General features: G+C 35.2%; 2 protein-coding genes across 4 annotated transcripts in view; one reads left to right on the forward strand and one right to left on the reverse strand.

The window, feature by feature from the left end:
- Window positions 1-623: 623 nt before the first annotated feature.
- Window positions 624-11,604, reverse strand: LOC145217665 (WD repeat, SAM and U-box domain-containing protein 1-like). Of its 3 annotated transcripts, none has more exons than XM_080085000.1 (15): window positions 11,421-11,603; window positions 10,853-11,031; window positions 10,274-10,410; window positions 9,824-9,950; window positions 9,185-9,272; window positions 8,527-8,607; window positions 7,966-8,093; window positions 6,989-7,124; window positions 6,625-6,662; window positions 6,100-6,190; window positions 5,252-5,425; window positions 4,200-4,382; window positions 3,638-3,727; window positions 3,437-3,511; window positions 624-1,807 (listed from the first exon to the last, which is right to left on the reverse strand). In XM_080085000.1, exons 1-15 carry the CDS (start codon window positions 11,503-11,505, stop codon window positions 1,623-1,625), a joined length of 1,797 nt encoding a protein of 598 aa, XP_079941126.1. In that variant the 5' UTR covers window positions 11,506-11,603; the 3' UTR covers window positions 624-1,622. The 3 variants fall into 3 exon arrangements, with proteins under 3 accessions (XP_079941126.1, XP_079941125.1, XP_079941127.1); XM_080084999.1 differs by having other exon boundaries at window positions 3,638-3,730; XM_080085001.1 differs by lacking the exon at window positions 3,437-3,511 and having other exon boundaries at window positions 3,638-3,730; window positions 11,421-11,604.
- Window positions 11,605-12,070: 466 nt separating this feature from the next.
- The window catches only part of LOC145219974 (uncharacterized), a 16,202-nt gene continuing 6,039 nt past the window's right edge, over window positions 12,071-22,233 (forward strand). The window contains exons 1-20 of the mRNA XM_080087270.1: window positions 12,071-12,158; window positions 12,437-13,588; window positions 13,742-13,935; window positions 14,216-14,383; window positions 14,787-14,964; window positions 15,126-15,215; window positions 15,720-15,892; window positions 16,489-16,612; window positions 16,874-16,975; window positions 17,495-17,601; window positions 17,922-18,053; window positions 18,172-18,283; window positions 18,465-18,543; window positions 19,180-19,291; window positions 19,369-19,431; window positions 19,965-20,114; window positions 20,774-20,961; window positions 21,534-21,644; window positions 21,967-22,031; window positions 22,113-22,220. Of these exons, the coding sequence (XP_079943396.1) occupies window position 12,158; window positions 12,437-13,588; window positions 13,742-13,935; window positions 14,216-14,383; window positions 14,787-14,964; window positions 15,126-15,215; window positions 15,720-15,892; window positions 16,489-16,612; window positions 16,874-16,975; window positions 17,495-17,601; window positions 17,922-18,053; window positions 18,172-18,283; window positions 18,465-18,543; window positions 19,180-19,291; window positions 19,369-19,431; window positions 19,965-20,114; window positions 20,774-20,961; window positions 21,534-21,644; window positions 21,967-22,031; window positions 22,113-22,220 (3,409 nt within the window). The 5' untranslated portion in view covers window positions 12,071-12,157. The remainder of the gene's footprint in view (window positions 12,159-12,436; window positions 13,589-13,741; window positions 13,936-14,215; window positions 14,384-14,786; window positions 14,965-15,125; window positions 15,216-15,719; window positions 15,893-16,488; window positions 16,613-16,873; window positions 16,976-17,494; window positions 17,602-17,921; window positions 18,054-18,171; window positions 18,284-18,464; window positions 18,544-19,179; window positions 19,292-19,368; window positions 19,432-19,964; window positions 20,115-20,773; window positions 20,962-21,533; window positions 21,645-21,966; window positions 22,032-22,112; window positions 22,221-22,233) is intronic.

The raw sequence follows: 22,233 nt of genomic DNA on the forward strand, positions 1-22,233 counted from the left end.
CCAGAAAGTCACATATAAATGGATGTGCAGCAGTTATAGCATGTATCTTCTGCAGTTGACTGCTATTGGTTGAACACACTTGGGTTGTCTTGGTGATATGGAGCACAATGGAAAATTTTGCTGTCGAACAGTTTTCAACTTCTGTCTTGGAGTTTAATAAATCCCAACTGGAACAGTTCTCAGCATTTGTAGATGTTGTCAAGAACAAAACACAAGTTACCAAGAAACATATGAAAGAAGACATCGTATATGTACTTAATGTTATGCCCTTGTGCTTGTGCAACAATGACAATCTAAAATATACCTTCACCCAATGTCAAAAAATATTCAAGAACACCTGGTGACAATAAATTTAAAATCAAACTTTTTGTCAAACATAATTCTTTTTGTAAATATTCGTTATGCTAAACAGGCCTTTCCGATTCTGAAACAGCAACTCTTAACACACTCAGCTCTAATGAATAAATATTTTGACAACCAACCTCTCTTGTATATAGAAGATCCACCCACATAAGTTTTGTCCCTAATATAGATCCCAGCATCCTGTGCCCACATGTACAGTATACATTTCCTTATTATCAGCTAAGGATTGTATATTGACCTATAATCTAACTAAGCACACGCATCCTTGCATGGTTTTATTTGTACAAAACTAGCCTTAATACAGTATAAGCAGAAAGCAATTACAATAGGTCAAGAATAAAACCGGATCAAAGTAATAATAATAAGAAGAAAACAAATAAAGCAATCTCATACATGACATGCAACTTAGTTACATTGGGTTCATCACCCAAAAAATGCCACAAAGTTTTAACTTGAAGATTAAATTACCCTTATTCACACAATTCCAGAACACTGTTTTTTTATACATATCTTAACATTATGACTTAATGCAATATTTGCAATATAACCACATGAAAAAAAGAAAAAAGTTACAATATAGAGCAGTGTCTATAATTAAAACATTTGCATAGTTCAAATCACCAGTTTTGACACAATTTCATGAAAAATTGCATACTATTTGGATTAGGATCATTACAGCAAAATTGTAAGTTGATTTGTTTCGATAAATGCCCTGAAAACGACCCCACTTTTTACTGTACTTTACAAACACATATACAACAAACTTTCTAGCATCTACAACAGTTATGTAAGTTTATGTCAGAACGTGCAACAGGTTTAATACTAAAAAAACTGGTTCATTTTAACGAATGTCCTTTAAAACAATGTACAAATTGTGCACAACACATTAGGGTTAGATTAGCGTCCAGCACCCCTGGTCATAGAGCAACACATTATAAAGGCTAAAGCTGGTCAAATTGTTAACTGGGGGTAACCCTAACTGTAATGAATTTGTAAACTCGACCTTTTATGTGTAAAATGTCTTTATTTTCCCTCATAAAAATAAAAAAAATAATACTGTACAATCCCTTCTGTCATGTCATGCAATTGACAAATAGCATGATTATTATGTAAACCGAAACCCAAGAGTAAGACCAACAAATTTGTGGAAATGGGGAAAATTAAATGCCAAGTCATCAGAGCCCAGGTTGAGGGATTAAAAACCTCAAACAGGTGTTGGTCCCTGAGGAACTAATATCTGGACTCTTTCTGGTTTAACTTTAGTCAAAAGCAGGTTCAACCATTCTGTCTTGTCTAGCATCCATAAATTGACCAATCACCATTTTAAGAGTTTGGTTTGAAACCAGATTCTTGCTTTTTAATGTTTGGTTTGTCATTGGGCTTAATGGATTGGGATCTTTTCTTATCCAAGCTTCTATTGAAGTGCGCTCATACGAGAATCCATCTAAAATGTAAAATACAATCAGCAAATAAGTCTGTATCTAGGTCAAGGTAAACGAGTTTCTTAAATGTCATTTGTTTGTCAGTATTTTTTAAGGTAGCTTTAAAAGTTAATAACTGAGCACATGCAGCAGGAAGTCATTATAGTTGGTACTCCACAAAATACACAGTAAACACACATGCATACAAACAAGGTATCATTATAAATGGCTATATTAATATAACTATGACAAAAAAACAAAAAGGTGACTACATTTGTGACACACAAAAGTTATTCGTTTTGTCATTTATCTAGTTGTTGAAAAGACACCAATTTTTCGCTAAACTGATCATTGTTGATAAAACAGTTTGTTACAAATACAGACAAATCCGTTTAATCGCATTATCCATTTGCCAAGGGCATTTGATGCGATTAACCGGAATCCGGTTGCTATGTAAACAGCACAAGCCGTTAACAAAAGTGCTCATTTTCACTTCCCCAGCTGGGTCAAACTTACAACTTCGGCACATTCTACAGCAGAAGGGCGCTAAGGCGAGCTGCATTAGTTTCTTTTATAACCCGTTATCCAATTGGCAAAAAGAATAAATGATTTTAACAAACCTTTAAAGACTCAGAATGCGGCGCTACTTTCTAGCTTACTCAGCAAAACTGCAGCTGCAAGATTAGTGTGACTGTCACGTGATCAACATGTGATCGTTGCTTCAAAAATTTAAACCAGCAACAAATACTAAAGAAATAAATGCCTTTCTTAATCGGAGATCTACCTGATAAGTTGTGCAAGGTCACGTTACCAATTACGTCAATCTAAACAACATAGTGTGATTACTTGCGATCTAACATTTTGTACAACCATTACGTGTTTGGCGGGTCATGAACAATAACAGAAAACATTTTTAACCATTTGTTTTACATTTAACATTGTTCAAATTTCAATACAGTTTAATACTTCAAATTTGGTGCAGTTCATGCTTAGTAAGAAATTACAATCAGGGTCTTTGCCGGAACTCCAGTTTCGTAATTTTAACTCTTTATTTAAACTCTGGTTATATCACTATTGGCGATTACATAAGCCAACGAAAAAAAGGATCAATGTGAACGGCTTTGAGATAACGACCCTTGTTATCGCACAGCGGTAAACTGAACGCCGATTTAATCTCCTAATAACTTTTCAAAAATATTTTATGGTCGAGACGTGCCATTTTCAATGTTGAAATTACATGTGTTGTTTGGTGTATAATGCAAACATGCACCTACGTCTTTTTCGCGTACATTACCTCCGGAGGATTTTACCATCATATTGTCGTTTTTTATTTGAAAAACTCGGTCTGTGACTTTCACACAGTGATCGTCAATCTGGTTAATCGCATATTTCGTTGAAAATCGATGCGAATATCTGGTTTATGCGATTAACCGGACGATGTTCTTAACAAACGATGGGCGACGGTTTGGGATTTTTAATTGTGATGCAATTAAACGATTTGCAATTTACCGGTATGCGATTAACCGGATTCGGTTGTACATAACAAGTTTTTCATGTATTAGATTGTTTAGTAAGTCAAAACCGCATTCCTTTACATTATGCATTAATATTTAGTTAGATGTTTCAATATGTGTTTGTACAAAGTGATATACCTGAAGCAATAACTGGGTCATGCATAATTTCCCGTGTTATTGGGCACAAAAACTCATCCGGAATCCCTTTTTCAGCTACAAGCAACAAAACACACAATTAGAAAAAGCACACAAGAGTTTGTTGCAATACTTTGTCACACTAATGTCATGTTAGCATCAAATGACACATCAAACAACAGTGGAAATGCAAATCAAGCCAACCTTCTAGTTTTTCTTGTCGAACATTTTGATAGCTTGCTGATGGCTGAACTGTTTGCCATTGGCGAACTGCAGATCCTGGTGATGTTTTAACTGCTGAAAAAAAGATATTTTTTATGTTGAAGACATTTTGGTAAGTCAGCTGTAGACAGTGCACACTGTTTTGACTTGTAAAGTCTTATCATTCCAGTTGGTGACAAGACACAGTCCGTATTGGCTAGAGTAGCCACATTGCGGAACTCTATGTTAGGACTTACTGGCAGAGAAGGCCATGCCTTGCCACATCTTTTTGGTGCCACAACTGGGCACAAACCACAATAAAATTGGATTCACAGCTACTTCAAAAGGTGTGGTGAGTGTTGGCTTTAACTTGTGCTCGTAAATTTTTTTAGGTAATCATAATGTTCACCTATTTGTCAGTATTTTTTTTGTAAATAACTGGAGTATGCAACTAAATAGAATGCTTTGTCAACTAATGATGGGCGACTTTAAGACCAAACCCCTTAAAACACTTAATGTATACTTATTCAGTCTCATACAAAGATTTTACTGTTTATTTGCTTACCTTGTGGAGCAGATTTTTCATTCTTTAAATAGTGCTGAATTACTGCAGGTGCCAACTGTTGTAGTGAGGGTGGCAAAGCTTGGACAAGTGATTGAAGATTTATATCACTGCTGTTGGGTTGTTGTGCTGATGAAGACATAGCTTTGATGGCTCGAAGTATTTTGTTGCGATGACCAAGGGGTCCTAAAAGGTACATTTCACAGATGTAATGCCATTGTGTGTGTTAAAACTGTGGCAGAAGGTTTGTTTGGCTGTCACACCAATTGTCAGTGGACTGTATTGCAATTCAAAATATCACATAGAATGAAATTAATGAACTAAAATTGGCAAGTGATTTTTAACTACAATTGCTTTCCTGAAAACTCTTGTATTGCTGAAACATATAATCATGAGTAGGGATGTGCCAAAACTGCAAATGTTCTGTTTGCACGTTAATGCTCGGTGCTCGGTCGAGCACGCTCGGTGCATTATGACATCACAAAAATTCCCCATTTTACGCTAGTTTTTGCTCTGCAAGGTCTCATACATCACCAGCGGTGTATTAAGCTGTACAAGCCCATGAAGTACGCGTTTTTCCATCATCTAATACATGTGAAAAAATTATTTGTTTTTGTTCATAGACACCCTTCGAATGCTAGTTGCGTGTGTTAGCAGGGCATGAATATGCAAATTTAATGACCGGGTCAGTTCGTGCAACTGCTCGGCCGAGCACTGAGCATCAAAAACAGCGATGCTTGGTACCAAGTACTCGGGTTCTGGCTCGGCTCGGCCCATCCCTAATCATGATACATAACCATACAATTTTAAATTTTGAGGGGAGGAATTTACTTCAATTTTCACATATGGTTTGTAAACAGCCACTTTAGCTCTGGGAATATAAACTGTGAGGTTGATAAAACACTACTGTGTAGCATATTAGGGAGGGATGAAAATGTTTTAAAACTTTAGGGGGAAAGCTAAGTTTTTAAAAGGTACATAACCAGTAACAGGCAATTTAGTATAAAAGGTTGGAATAGCCTGCTCTACAGTTGCTTGTTCACAGGTTAACTTACCAATTCCGAGGTCTTTCTGAAGAACCTCAGTTGTCAAACTTGTCAGTTCAGTTCCATCTATCTCATTGTCCAGAAAATTTGAGGAATATTGTCCAAGGTTGAGTTCTTCAGTCAACCACTTCGCAACTTCTGAGCTACTCCACTGTTGAAAAGGCACCCTCTGCTGCTGATTCTCTGTGAATGTATATAAAGTTAGGTACACAATGCACGGTTTAAAAATCCCAACTAGAAACAAACAAGGTAAGTGTAATGTCATAGCAGACTACAAAAATCAGCCAGTGTAACTGGGTGGTGACCAACGGATCTGTCTACACAAAACTGACGATGCCCAAAATAGGCGAAATTAATATTTCTGTTTTTACCAAATAAAACATTACACTGACGCTGATCGTCTGCTGCTCTTTTGAGTATATTTTGTATAGAAACAAACAAGGTAGTATACTAGTACAAAACATGTTTCGACATCAACTTGTGTCATTCTCATTCACACTTGTTTCTCAAATGACTGAATATAAAACTTTTTACTATTTTTTACTCGCTTCTTAGTGTTTTATATTCATTTATTCCAGAATGACACAATTTGCTGGCGTAACGTCATGTTTTATACTGGTATACTTGCTTGTTTGTTTCTGGTGTATAAAGTTGTGGTTCAGTTTTCCTATTAACTGAAAACACAGTTACCAAAACAGGGCAAACAAACAGTTTTCTGCTATGAACTGGTTTAAGTCAGGTATTGTCTGACAAACCACCTTACCATGTTTTCCTATTAAAACACAAATAATTTTTCATGCAATACCCTACAAAAGTGGAAACTGTGCAAACATTGTACAAATCCTGCTTGATCTTACCGCCTGTTGATGAATGGCTTTGAGTTGAACTATGGTTCTGAGATGTTTGGCTTTGTGAAGGCCCCAGTTGTATCAAATTGGTCTCCTGGTTCTGAAAAGCACATTTTCGTCACCAACTTAAAACAATGTTTTTCCATTTACTCCAGGCAGATGATTGTATCAGTTCCACTATGTCGCTATGAATTACTCAAACAAATGGAAGTTTTAGATTGGGCAATGTGAAAGTATTTAATATAGTAAGTGAGATACATGAAAACAGAAAACCGAATTTGCAAAGCTTTTTATGCGATTACCTGAATATTCAATTTAATCAACGGCTACCATTTGAATTCATGATTCCTATGCAACTAAACAGATTATGCAATTAACCAATAAGCAATTAACTGGGTGTATAGAAAATGGTTGGACAATGTGGGAACAAAAAACTTGTTTAACCGATATTGTGGGTCGAAATCAACACTGGGTTATGTTTGGATAGATGAAATTCACAGATTTTGAATAAGATATCATTTAGTTGAAACTCACCTCTACAGTTTCATATGGCAGAACCGGCATAGGGGTTTCTGTTAAAAACAAACCAATCATTATTATGAGTTGTGTAAACCATCCTTTAAAACACAAAAGTTGTTAAAAGGAAGTTAATTTGCAGGTTTATTCTCTTGAGTCAGATTGCTTTTTACAATCAATACTAAAAAAGAGCTTCTAAACATCCGTGTATGTGCTGCAGAATGCAACATATTTTAAAATATAGAAATGGAAAGAGCAGTTAAAGATTATTAAACAGTTGGCTTGTAGGCTTAACACTGTCCTGCTGGTAACGGGGCTACACACACATATGCACTGGAACACATACACACACACACACACACAAACACACTCACACACAAACCTGCTGCCTCCATATTCCATATGATGCAAGTTTTGTCGTATGATGTTGATGCCAGGTAAATGTCATCAACCGAGTAGGCAACGTAAGTGCAAAACGCAGAGTGAGCATCCAATACGTAAACTTGTTCACAGACAATCTATAATTCATGTTGCACAAAGTTTTGAGTAAAAGTTGACCCTAAAACATTCACGAAATAACTTAACTATTGATGCTACAGTCCAAACTTTTCCTGTCTGGGTCATAGTGCCCACCTCGGACATTTTGAAACATGATTAGGTTTGAAACATGATTAAAAGTGTTTTAATTTCGAAATCATTCTGTAAAGTTGGGTGGTGAAATGAACTGTTAAAATCTCTGCATTAGACAGTATGTCACTTCAATAATGTTTTAATAAAAGGCAAATGTTGAAATGTTTTTTTATTTTTGATTAAGCCACTTTTAAAGTAATGTCTAACTTTCCTATATCTTTGAATATTTTGAACATTTAACCATGTCTCATTGGCCTTATCCAAGCCTTTGCTAACATTGTTAAACAGTGTATTCCATTTACAAGGGGTCAAATTACAGGACTTTGGTAATTCAACACCTAAACATAGGAAACATATACTTTATGGAGAACATCGCACTGACACATAATATTCTATACAGTGCCAGTCTCTTTATCTCCAATGTAGTAAAGGTATCGCAAAACTGAAAATGCGGTTCTATATGGTGAACGGAAAATCACTAGACATTTTGCTTGATTAACCCAACTTTCAACACCAATAATTTGAATCCAATAAATACAACAGTACTAATGTAAACATTGCATTAAAATGTTCCATTGTCTTATTAATAAATTTCCTGACAGTTTATGTTATAAATAACTGGAATTGAGAAACAAACTGACACATTTAGTCATGTGAAAAGGGTATATTTGTTGTTGCAATCTGTGAAGTGTTTCTGATTTTACAACAGTCATGTAAAACATAACTTACTGGGTCCCATACAATAATGGTTTTGTCGAATGAACTGGAGGCCAGATATTTTCCACTGGATGAAAAGGCACAACCACTTACTGGACCTGAGTGTCCACTTAGAGTTTGGAATAGTCTTAGTGCTTGCCCTAAAAATAACACAACAAATATGAAAAACTATTAAGGTAGGTTGATAAAGATTTGCTTAGTAATTAGTTGGTGCAGATTTACTAAAACTGTTACATGACAATTAATTGAAAACAAAAAAACTTTATTTTTATTTCATAAACAAAGATTATAACACCACACAGTACAGAGGAAACAGATTATGCCACAGTTATAGCACAACAAAATTGCACAACTCAAAAGCTAATTTTATAAAAAGTACTTTTACAAAATCCTGTCAATGGATTTGCTATAAACTAGTTTTTATCATAGGTGTCTGGTGAACTTTTTCAAAGCCCGGTAAATGACAATAAAAACATGTTTCATACTCATAAACAAACTTGGCAACACAACACAGCACAGGGGAAACATGTGGCTATGTATCAGTAATAAACCTTTAAAACAATCAACACATACCTGCAACTTCAAAAATCCAGAGCTTGATTTTGTTGTCATGACCACAAGATGCAACAAGATAAGTTCGTTGAGGATCATCAACTGAAAGGAAAAAGTTCAGTGAAATAGCTATGCATTGTTAAAGGCACTTGTGTAAAATTTAACTGACAAAACTTTGTATTTTTCTTCACCTCCGAAGGGGGTAAGAATATCATGCTACATTTATTTCACTGAATAAACTGTTGTTGCCAGGCATAATGTATTAACAAATATGGCTTTTTCAGCAGTTTTAATTACAATAAGCTGACACTCACCGTTGGTGCACACAAGCTTGCTAATTGCTATTTCTACGTTTTTATTACCTTTGTTGCTTTATAACAACTTTGTGTTTTCAATTAATGTCCTTATCCTAATGAAGGTGTCTCAAATGGGACATCAAATTGTCAGCATACTATAATAAAAGCTGCTGGAAGAGCTACATGTTTGTTAATTTATTTCACTGATCATAAAGGCTTTCTTCAAAAATTCAACTTAAAACATTACTCTGTTTTATAGTGGCTCAATGACAATTGTGACAGTTATGCTACTATGTTTGTACCATAAGCAAACTTTATAGCATAATAAACAAGTCAAAACAGGCAACAAGAGTACAAGACTGTCTGGAAATATATAATCTTACTTGATGAATGGAACGTTGGTGAAAACGTAATGCAAGAGACGCCACATGAAGAAATGCCATCTTCATGAGCTTGTGTCAGTAAAACAGGCTAAAAAACAAGAATGAACAGATTATTCCTAACAACACTATGTGGGTTCAATAATCGTATACCCAATCATTACGTTTAGTTGACAATTACCAAATGGGTAACCCATGCTCACTTAAAATGATAAATATATAATACAGGCAATTTGGAAATTCAGTTTTTATGCTTTCCAAATTACAAACTGTAGCCTATTGTTAAATTACAAAATATTCAACTTAATTACAAGACAAACCTAGGCAAATCAAAGTTGTTATTAATTTTAACTCTCAGTAAAATTGAAGCTAGCAATTGGATTGTGTCAAATATTCATGCACTCTAAAGTTTATAACGCATGTGTAGATATACACGGTAAACTTAGTTTAACAGATTCAGTTAATCCAGGTCTTCGCCTAATTCAGACAAAACTCGAGGTACAATTAACTGGTAATGTGGTAAGACTTTAACTAATCAACAATGGTTAATATGGATCTTCGCCTATTCCAGGAAATTTCTTGAGTACATTTGGGTCCGGATTGACTGAGGTTTACGGCATTAGATATTGAGTCGCAACTAACCTGCATTCTATTGTTCCACATATTCCACACTCGCACGTCACCTAATGTTGAACCGGTCAATAGAAATGAATCACATGGTGTGAAAGCAGCCGCATGTACTAACCCTTCAGCATGTCCCGATATTTCCCTACAAACCAATACAATAAAACTTTTATAAAATGGTACAAGGATTTAGGTGTAAGAATTACCTCAATGCTCAAGGATTATTGCTTATATTCGTTACAGTTAAATGCAATCTATATGTAACTTATTCAAAAACTACAAAAGAGCATTAGGGGGAAAAACAACAGCACATTATTTAAAAACACTATTTTTAATTTATGTCTATTTTGTAAAACCAAGACAGATAAATCTATGTTTAATTCTGTGCATAGCGTTTTGTTTGTTTATTAATCAGCAAGTACACATAACAAGTATAGCTACTCGGCAAATAGCATAGCTTTAACATACTTGAGTTTCTTTTTCTTTTCAATATCCCAAAATGCAATAGACCCATCGGCAGATCCTGTCATCAGGTATTGCGAACTGTTTGAGAAAGTACAGACTTGCATCGTATTCGTGTCTGAATGACGGAAGATGACAACAACCTAGTCAAAAAATTGAACAGTCAAACATATTGCAAGTTATCACAATTACTTAACAATGTAAAAATATTGCTGCACTATTTATTTCAATTTAGTTTCCAAGATTGTTGTTACTAATTGAGCTATGAGAGACACATTTCGCAATGCTATGTTTTAAAGTTTCTTAACAATGTAACAGTATTGCTACAACATTTATTTTAAAATAATTTACAAGATGGTTGCTACTAATCATGCTACAAAAAAAACATTGTTTGAAATGCTGTGTTTTGAAATTGTATAAAAGTTTACAAACAGAAACACAAACTTTCACAATTTAAATATATATAATGTGTTAAGCTGTTGTGGTCAGTTTAATGTCATATTTTTCCCTTTGCACTTGCCATAACAATCTAATAAAACATAAATGCCGATTGGTTGCGCTACGAAACAAGATCATTGTACGTACATCTGCCTGCTTTTTCGATAGTTTAAACAAATGTGCTTTTCCATCTGTGCCAGCTGCAGCAAGAACTGAACCATCCTTGTTAAAAGTGACGTGATTAACTCCATACTGAAATGACTTGATTGGTGAATAACTCAGCTCTTTAAAACTTTCAAGCTCATAAACCCGAACAGATTTGTCACCTGTGAACAAATAACAGAGAGTAAAACTATTAACTATATGCATATTTTACAAATCACTTGTAACAGATAATACTAGATGGGTTTACAATCTAAAAAAAATGGGTTTACAATCTTTAATCCTTGCCTTTTACAATTTTATACAAAAATTTTATTTGGGTTGGTAATTACAACTTAAAACTTTTTGCCGTCTATTTTGCAAGTTAAAATGGGTTTATTTTTTTTAAAACCACAACAAAAGTTTGTTTGTAAGGGTTTTAATCACTTATTTTGTTTCCAAAATACACAACAAACTATAAAAACGACGGACACAAAAGAGTACATCAAAAGTTCAAAACCTTTACAAGAAGTATTTACCCAGAAGTGCTTTATAATGGAAAACTTAGTTATACCTGAACAGGTTACTAGAAACTCATTCGAAAATGCACAGCAGTTCACTTCCCTTGTGTGACCTTCTAATTTGCAAAACTGTGGCATGTTTTCCGACGTTTTATATGCGAATACAAAACGGTACAAACTAAATCAAATGACAAGTGACATTTGACGAAAGTTTTGTTTACCTTTATTTTCAGGGACTTTCCCATCACATGACTATCACATTTTTTTCTGCAATGTCGCTTTTTGTTCTTTTTTAATGTCAAAATGCCCTTTTTCTTGTATGTTTGGAATATTTGGTTTATAGCGGATACGTTTTTATTAGTTGAATAAAAATAATAAAGCTTAAAATTAAAAATCAAATGTTTTACAGAATGAATCGTTGTGGCTTACTTCTGATTGGTCAAATTTTCTCTTTCGTCACAATGGCTCGCAGACAACTTTGGGAGAAAAGTGAGAAACGACAATTTGTACACATTTTTTGCCGCTAATCCACTTTTAAGCAAAACTTAGCCAATTTTTTCTCATAATGTTACAAAAAAATGTCGGAGAATGATAATTCAAGTCCAAGATCAGTTGGAACAAGTTCAGAAAGTGTTAATTTGTCAGGTTTTTTATTCTATCATACTTTATCTTCAAACGAAACTGCCGAAAATGTAACTACATTCGTTTTCTTGCAGTTTATACCAGCTGTTTAAGCGAAGATTTGCATTTTGTTACACCAACATCTAGTTTTGTGTCTGCGATTTCAACAAGTAAGATTGTTTGTGTATACTGTTTACCAGCGTCCAGCGGTAGGATTCAAATTTTTTGTCAGCCGGTTCTATCACAAAAGTCATATTTTTCAGTAGGTTCTGTTACAAAATCCATTGACAGTAACCAGTAATGCCAACCGGTTCGCTGGTCTCATAAATTTTGTGAAACGGTTCTATTGAACCGATGCGACCTGACTGAATCCCACCACTGCTGTTTACCTAAAACTAATGATTTCTTTAAAAAACAACAGTTGTTTTAAATCATTTTCTTTTTACAGTGGAAAACATTCAGCCAGAAGATGCACCAGCCACAACAAGCCAGTCAGCTATAACAGATGGTTCGACTGGAACTCCAACCTTGCAATCTGAAACAGTGTTAACTGCTAAAGTGGAAACTTCAAATGTCCTTTCTGAAACATCATTAGCTGCTGAATTTGAGACACCAACTGCTCAAACAAGCATGTTATTGACTGACCAACCCAATATGCTGTCGTCACAATCTCAAACTGTGTTAACAGCTGATTTAGAAACATCAAATGTGATTTCTGAAAGATGTTTAGCATCTGAATTTGAAACTCGGTTGACCATAGGCTCTGACACAGCTATGGTAGATCCGACTGAAGTAACATCAGCTACAAAGACAGATAAAACTGAACAATCTGAAAGCATGTTAAAAAACAAATTGGCAAAAGTGCTATCTAGTCAGTCCCATATTTCTCGGTCTCAAACATTGCGAACAGAAATGTCTGTATCGTCAGTTAATGAAACCAAAGCTTTATTATCTGCTGCAAGTTTCTCAGGGGCACTGATTGAACCTGAAGAAATATATGCTTCTTCTGAAGCATCATCAACAGCAGAATTTAAGGATCCAGAAGCATTACAATGCAAACTTTTGGATTCAGAAGAGAAAACTATGTCAGGCCCATCCAAATCATTGCTGGCAGCAAAGTCAACTGATTTGAAAATCTTAAATCCTTCGTTATCTGATGCATCATTCTCAGTTGGATCAACCAACAGTAGTAAAGACTTGTTAACTGCTGCCCCAAGTGATTTAAAGACATCAAAAGCATCACTATCAGTAAAGTCCAAATCTTCACACGCAGAATCTGAGACCACTCTGAATTCACAGTCTCAGATATTGCAGAATTCCCCCTCGAAAACCTCAACTGGTCAATCTCAAACTTCACTAACCCACCAACTTGAAATACCATGGACTACTGAGAGTAACAGATCAGTAACTTCACTTTCTGGGACTAAGCCTAAGTCGATTACTGCTTCCTTTTCTAAGCAAGCCTTTTCCGATAAACAGTCAAAAACATCATGGTATAATTTACATCACTTTCCAATGCATCTCACAAGGAAACAAATTGCTATGTTAATGGCCATGTGTGGATTCTTATCTTGCATAATCACTTTTACCATCGCATTGTGTAAGGGAAATAGGGTATTTGTTGATTATTAAAAGGTACTTTGGCCTAAATTTGAAAATGTGGTTTAGATTTGAAATAGTATGTACTGTATTAACACATATGGCCCACGCAAGTGTAAATCTCTTAATGTTTGTGTAATGTCCATGCATGTAGGCATACCAGAAGACCCCAAGATGGCTGCACTGCGGGCCGAGCAAGAATACTTTGAACGTGAAGTTGATCTTCCGATATTTAAAAGTGCTATAAGAATTGAGCAAATCCATGGAAAGGCAGTGGTTTGGCATGAAGCTATGAAAACCCAGGAATCGAATGAAACCAGCAAGATTAAAGAAGTTATTCTACCTACAGTTAATTGGTTTATATACTTAGTTTTATGACATAGTTATGATTAAAGTTTTGCTGTACATATTGTTGTATTTGTTATGTTCAGTGTGATTTTAAAAATGTATATATTTGATGTCAATGACTCTTAAATTAACAGCTTTTAAGTAGATACTGGATGGCTATTATTTTGCATAATTTTTTCGATGTATTGTAATGTTTATACCTCTTATAGTAGGTTTTTTAGATTCTGAATGGCTATTTTTGCATAGCGATGTGTAAAGTTTGTTTTTAACACATTTTCAGTTACAATCATCATTTGAAGCAGAAGGATTTCACATTTCATCTGTACAAGCTCTTTCACTGAAACCTTACAGTGTTGCCGTCTATGATGTCATGAACCATACTGTGACGTCACTGTCGTATGATCCACCATCATCACCAAGCTCGATAGGATCAGATAAAAGTACAGAAGTAAACTTGCTTTCACCTTGTCCTAATAGTATATTACCCATAATTTGTTTGAAGGATGTTTCACATAGCACTGGCTCCAAACATATATTACTGGTTTCATGTTTTTTAAAGACTGTCTTTGTTCTCTCACACAAAAAGGTAGCATGGTAACATCTTAAACCGGTGGTTCCCAACTAGCTCGGCAAGAGGAATTTACTAAATTGTACCATAGGATTGTAAATAGACAATTCAGCTATGAGAATATATAAGTGTAAATTTAATAACAGACCCAGTTTTAAATTATCTTGGTGTTTACCATTTACTATGTAATCTATTGGGGAGAAATGAATAGGTTTTGAATTGTTAAGGAAGGAATTTCTCAACAAAGTTTGGGAACCACTGTCTTAAACTCTTTTGATTTCAGGTTAAAAACCTTGGATTACGAAACGCTGTTCGATTGGTGTTTCAATGCCTGGCTACTCCATCGAAAAATACTGCAGCAATGTCAGTGGTTGGTGCAAATGAAGTAGGCATTGTGCAATTTATGCTTAACAACTACCTAGCCAGCCAAAATATTATAGCCGCAATGGAACCTGTTGAAGGTAAAAAGTGATTTGGCTTGACAATATGCTGCATATTGTAGCTTTAGTTACTAAGAGGCACTTGCTTTCACTATAAGCGTTAATTTTGAACAAAAATTTATATTAGATTGGAAGAAGGTATTGCAGTGTCGTTTAAAATTTAGTGAAATGTTCTTTTTTAGTTCCGAGTGAATTCAAAAATGCTGTGAGATTAGCTAGAAGTGCTGTACCTAGGCTAGGAAGGGTAAACGAAGATGGACAAACTCAAACGGGTAAATTAGATATTTGGTTCTATATATGTATGTACATATACTATATATCAGAGGTGTCCAACCTTTTTGGTCAAAGTGCCACATGCGGTTTACGAAAGTTTGAGCAGGCCACTTGACTGTTTGCTGCTAATTTGTAATCTAACAAATGGCTGTCTACATGTCCACTTTTCTTGAAATATTCTGTTAGCGTTACTTGCTTTTCGTTTCTTATTTGGCATAATCTATATCACTGCAGAGTGCGGTAGATATTTCACCGTAATAATGTGCGTTATGTGATGATATAAAAGTAACTTGAAAAGTTGTGTATTGCTCTTTTAACAAAAAAAGCAAACATTAAATGCCAATTCTCGGAATGTAAGATCTCCGTAAATTGCACAGGCGTTAAAGTTCATAATTTAAGTCATTTCAAAAAATACCGTGCGGGCCACTCAAAACTTTTCTGTGGGCCACGGGTTGGACACCCCTGCTATATATATTCTACTTTCATATGTGTTGTACTTCCAGGTGAATTTATAGCTTGTCACAAAGCAGGCTATCAGATGTCTTCTTCACATCAGCTTGTCACTTGTCCTTCAGATTGTGATGAAATCATGCTACAAAGACAAGTTATTGGAACACTTTGGTATCATAAGGATTCACCAGTTTGCTTAGCAGCGATACATGCCAATGTTATAAAGGTTTGTATCAATGGTTTAATACCCCATAGCCAGGGTTGCCATTGACTTGAAACCAAAAATAAGGACAACCGAAAAATCCAATTTTCATATGAAACAAAACAAACGTTTTTAAAAAACTCTTTGCATTCATGCAAGCCATGACATGTCACATGTCATATTTTTTTGCCCAGGAACAATCTCTTCCAGCCACTCCTTGTTCGTAGAAAATACTTCGTGCATCTCACAACAGCTCAAGTCTAGGTTTACTTTTACTTGTAGCAGGGATTTGACTAGTAATTGTTGAAAATAAGACAAAATAAGGACTACAGTCAAAAATAAGAACATTTCTTAGAAATAAGGACAATGAACTTTTTTAAGTCCTTCAATCAAAGCTATGGTTTGCCACTGCTCATGAATGTATGTTAGTTGAATATATTTTGCATTTTTTATATTTTGAAATAGCTGCGCACTGTTAAAGTATACAGATGTTAAAAAGTATACATATAGCATAGGCAGATAAAACTAAAGGCTAAAAAACACTTTTTTTAATAGATTCAAATTATTTGGACCGTGCATTATGTACTTTTTATCCTTCTATCCTTTCTTTAAACTTACAGGCATCAGATGGTGGAAATGTTGAATACATTAAATCTGGTTTTGGATTTACGTTCACTGGTAGTTATCAGCATGGAATAAACTCCACCAGTTTAAACCAATATGGAGAGAGATTTATTGTGAAAAGTATGTCAATTTTGTTTGTATATGTTCCATTTAGAAAGTGCTTTACAGCATACACTTACAAATAGCCATGTCAAGTTTACATAATTGTAAATTGTTACATATCTATCTTATGTGAACTACACTGCACCTAAAGTATCTTTTGATCTATCATAGTTTTTTTACAGTGTCAAGTACATACCAACATATCTGTAGCAGGCCTGGCATTTATCATTGTAAAGACTCGTTGATATTATGTTATTGACAAGAATTGCTTAAATTTAGGACCTGGACCGAGTTGGAAGGCTAGTAAAGCAGCAGAACCAACAACTGAACCAAAAACTACAACAGAGGGAATACAAGAAACTATTCACCCTTTATTTCAAAGTAGGTTTGTCAAACACGGTCAATCTCATTACATTTTTTATTTGGCGTTAAATTTGACACTGTTAACTTTTATTTTGTTGCTACTATTCCTGTTTATGACTGTTTGAAACCTGTGACTTGCCAATGCTTGGATGACCGACTTGAATGGTATAACACCTTTAATGGGCCTGTTGTACTATGGCGGGGGTCGGCAACCTTTTAGGTGACGCATGCCAATTTACTTGTAATTTCAATGTGTTAATGACCTCGCGTGCCAACGTTTTTCCAAATAATACTGGTTCGTGCCAACAAATATTAAGTATAAACAGAAAGCAAAGTGTTTTGTGCTTATAAGGCTGATGTTTAAGACAATAGCATGATAAAAACTATAAACAAGCAGTGTATCAGGTTAAATTGTTACTTCAATGTAACACGCAAATCGGTTGACATGCCATGAAAATCCACCTTGCATGCCAACCTTGGCACGCGTGCCAGGGGTTGTCGACCCCTGTACTATGGTAAAGTGTGATTTGTCTGCAGTATCTTTCACGTTGCTGAAATATGGAGACACTGTCACAGACTATTCTTCGCTTCATCTTGGTAACCCTGTTTTGGCAGCAAGAATTAAGAATACTTTAAAGATTAAGGTACTAGTGAATTTGCACACTGAGGGTACATTTTTATTCACACAGTTTACAAGATGCTGTATATTTTAAACTAGAATCTCCCAGGGTGTTGCTTGGTGGACGAAAACTATAGTGAACCTTCAGCTTATTGATTCAAATTTATTAAATCATTCATTTGAATAAGATACTGGTGATGCCACATACGCAAAAAAAATATACATATACATATATATATATCTTGAATTCACAAGTTTGATTAACTTGATGTTTTAATAAATTTGAGTTTGTCGAATATTGTGTTTCCTGCATACAAGTTTCAAGCAGTTATATATTTGTAACAGATGCGACGAGCTTTGCACAACCTGCACTTTGATCCACGGAACATGGAAGTTGTGTTTCAACTTTCGTTATCTGTTGCTCGCTCCATGTTTGTAAAGATCAAAATCTATGGTGGCTACAATGCAAATGCACAGGTAGGTTTAAAACTTGGTTGTAAATCTTTGTTTAAAGACAGAAACTTCTAAACTTAAAAAGAGAATAACTTTGTGTTTGTATAAAAGTAATCTGTTTAAGATGTATCTAACTTTGCAGGGATTTTTTCCATATAAACCATGGAAAACAATACAACTACAAAAACTTTTGAATGACATTTTAAAGATTTTTCAAACCAGCAGCATCAAACTGAAAAGTTCCAGTCTCGGAGGTAAAAAAACAATTCTTTTAGTGGATAATTTACCCAATAAATGGCTATAGTTGGGATTTAAAATCTCTGTAATTAAGCCAATGTGAATTAACCAAATCGGTCAGCACAATAATTTAAATTACTTTATTCCAGCTTTTATGTTAAGTGATATCTATATTTTAAACAAAATATGTCATTTTAGTGGACAAATTTCTTCTATCTGCCCTTGAAGTCATTCCTAGTACCACAATTGCACCTACACCATACAAAGGCACCTGCAGGTAAGACAATAACACAATACAAAAATAATATGTCTTGAATCAGTAAAGATGTTTATGCTAACCCATTTAGTAGTTAGTAAAGTCAACATTTAACAAATACACAACTGCTAGAGTAATTGTTTACATAGAATACATCATGCAGGTGTTTCAACAATTGCTGCTTGTTACTATCAGTGCACGTTGTCAATCAAGCTATATAAGCACTTGAACAGAGTAGGGTTTATATAAGCACTTAGAAAAAAGATGAATGCAAGGCATGTGGAGTGACGTCACAAACAGCAACACGCAACTGGCCATCTCTAGCTCAGTTGACAACCTGTACTGATAATGACAAATAGCAATTGTTGAAATGTCTGCAAGATTATTGAAAAGTCTGCATGATGTATTTTGCATTTCGCTGGGCAAATTCATAGCAGCACAATTGCACTAAAATATTCACCAGGCCGGAAATAGCTGCGCAACGTTCAGACGTTAAAAAGTGTGACAAAGTTGAGGATACAATTGGTGGAGGGGTGTAGATGCGCTGCAGCTTTTATATTCATAAGTACTCACCCAGTTTTGTTTGTAATTAAATTACTCTTCAAGTCTGTGTGCAGTGTTCCTAAGTAAAATAAACATGTTTTGTATATTTTGCAGTTGTGGTGAAGTATTCTTCATTCAGAGTATGGATTCAACTCTAACTAGTACAGATACTTCCAAAATCACATCCATGTATCAAAAGATATTTGATGCATTTGATTTTGATCAGGTCAGTCCAAACCTTGGTTACCTTTGTGAATTTGTTTGGGCGTCTGCAAAAACTATGGTTGTTTTGTTTAATTTCAGGCCAAACTGGGTCTCGGTATCGGATTTGTTTCATCATCATCTAAGGAAAATGCAGATTCATTGGTAACTGAAGGATATTTTTATTACCTATGTTTTTATTGTTTTGTGTGTGTAGCTTTTGACAATCTGCTTATATGTGCTACTTGTAAGCTTTGTTAACTTCCAAAGCAGAACACTGTGTTTTTATAAACTCAAAGCACAAAAGTATGTGTCAAATTGAAGCAGTTTCGAATTGGATACAGTGCATATTGTTTTGACCTTTAAGCTCTGATCAGTGCAGCTGGTGACGAGAGATAGACCGTATTGGCTAGTCTAGCCATCCAATGGCACTCCAGTTTGTTGGGAGTAACAGGCTAAAAAGCCATGCCTCACCAACCTGTTCAGTGCTACAACTGGGCATCCCAACATACTGGAGTGATGTAAGGTTGCTATATTAACTCAAAAGGCCGATCTCTTGTCAATATTGTTTAATGTTTGCAACTTGTATGGGGTCGATGCTTTTATTCTTTCAATTTGCATTTAACAATAACGGTTTTATGGGTTTTGTGTGTTGTAATGAAGTTTACTGCATACCAATTGAACCCACCTTCATTTAGAACAGCCAAATCAGTGCCGATGGTGAAATAGTGACAAGAATTGGGCAGGATTTAAGTACAGGAGCAATACGAAGAATTGAGGAAATACTTAAGGGATTTCAAGCAAATGAAGTTGATGTATCAGAGGAAAAATTATGGAAAATGATTCAAGTTTGTATATTTGCAATTACTGGCAGTAGTCTCATTTAAAAATACCTAAAATTGTAGACAGTTGCACTGAACAGGAGGTTATTCACTATACATCATAGGTGATTGTGTTGTTTGGTTTGGTGTAAAACCAAAAGTGTTCTTTGTCTGGTATATTATATTACATAATGTAAGACACAACAGTGGATGTAACATTGTATTTTGGCGTATGGAATGAGTGTGTTAGTATGTGTTAAGATGGATATATTATTAACTGGGACCAGCCCTCAAGCGTTTATGCAGCCTAGGGATTGTGCCACATTCATGTATAAATCACAGTATGCCAGGCCAATTAAAGGCATTAAACCGAATCAGTTGATCGACAAGCATTCAATGGGTCACCATTGAGCCTGCATAGCTCAGTTGGTAGAGCGTGAGTCCAGGAAATACTCCTGTCATTGGTTCGAATCCCCATGCCAGATTTTTCTAGCTTGCGCCTTGCGATGGGGAATGCTTGGTGACCAGCTGATTCAGTATGACACCTTCAATGGGCTGGCATATTGTTGCTTATGTCAGTATAATATGTATAGTTATGTGGTGACATTTAGGAGAATTTGATTAAAACCATGTATATAATTAAAAACTGGCTAAGCCTGCATGCTTTATTAACCACATTTTTACAGAAACTGGAAAAAGAGTCCAGCTTTATGAGAGAGAACTTGGGAAAAAGGAAAAAGCTGTTGGTTGTTTCCTCACGCTTCGTGTTTGGCCCTGATGCTGAGATTAACCGTCAGTATTTGAACCGAGTGAAAGAAAAGGGCATTCATGTGGCATATGTTGGTTACAAGTGGGACGAGGACCTTCTTAAATCGTAAGTAAATATCAGCATGTGAACAGGATAAGCTGTTGTTGCTAGGCGATTTATGCTACAATGCATGATTCAAAATAATAATGAGTTTTTTGAAATGACTAAATAGGACCTAAAACATATTAGCCAGACATCTTGCAGTAAATCCATTAGATTCCAAACCTAATAATTAAATAGACCAGTGGTTTTCAACCAGGCCTATGGCTCACAGGAGGGCCACGAACTGTATTCAGAGGGAGGCACCAGTGTAGGCTCACTAGAAACATCCACCAATAGTCAGTAAGCCATTTTATAATGCATGGAATTGCATATGTTGTAAATATACTACATTTATTTAAACATTTTACTGTTCATCTGAGTTTATCAAAAGTTCTCATTTTGATAAATCCCGAACTTAACAAATTAATTGAGTTTATCTTGTACTTAAAAGGGCCACAAGGTCTGAAAGTAAGTTTTAGGGAGCCACGGTCCATGAAAGATTGGGAACCACTGTGAAAGAATTTCCATTGTTTCTGTATCTTTGGTGTCAATATACTTGACTAAAAAACTTCAACACATGTTGTATTGCCATTTAGATATTACTACCCCCAGCAGTATACCTCAACTCCACCAACAAACTTTGTGAAACATGTTGATAACATAAATCAGCTTGACAAGGTTGCAGTGTTCCTTAATCAAGTTATAAGGTAACTATAGTACTTCACTTTTTTGGTTATTTGAATGACTTTTGTTAGCACCCGATAACAAACTGTTTGAGCTCCAGGGTTTGGCGCATAGTTTGGGAACCACTGCATTAATGCATAGTTAAATCTGATTACACTTCAACTTTATTGGTCACAATATTCATCACAATTATGTTGTTTGTATTTTACAGCAAGTACCAAGTTTGTAGAGCTCTTCTGCAAATGTAATTTTATTCCGACGTTTCGACGAAACAAAATTGCTTGTGCCAGAAGAGCTCTACAAACTTGATATTATGCCTGGCAGCAATAGCTTGTATATTTACAGCAAGTACATTTGCAACAAACCACCAAGAACGTGCACAGATCTGTCCTTCAATATTCCTCCACCATGTAAGAGACTAACCAAGTTTATTTGTGTTCAAATCACTGTTATTTGTTAAACCAATTACTGAATTCCTGTTTGTTATGCAGCTGACCTAACATACAACTTAACCATCATGCATGATGACAATTTTGTGGGAAGTTATGCAAATGGAGTACCAAGTGGAACTGGTTTGAAGGCTTTTAAAGTGTTCAAAGGTAAGTGAAGAGG

Source organism: Phallusia mammillata, chromosome 3 (genome assembly GCF_965637545.1).
Source record: "Phallusia mammillata chromosome 3, kaPhaMamm4.hap1.1, whole genome shotgun sequence".
Lineage (NCBI taxonomy): Eukaryota > Metazoa > Chordata > Ascidiacea > Phlebobranchia > Ascidiidae > Phallusia > Phallusia mammillata.

Bases quoted from the DNA above. Each gene is read 5' to 3' on its own strand.
- LOC145217665 (XM_080084999.1), bottom strand. From the start codon at position 11,505: ATGCCACAGTTTTGCAAATTAGAAGGTCACACAAGGGAAGTGAACTGC. The intron at 11,032-11,420 runs GTATAACTAAGT...ATTTGTTCACAG, and splicing joins GTTTCTAGTAACCTGTTCAG to GTGACAAATCTGTTCGGGTT. The intron at 7,125-7,965 runs GTAAGTTATGTT...CATGAATTATAG, and splicing joins CCATTATTGTATGGGACCCA to ATTGTCTGTGAACAAGTTTA.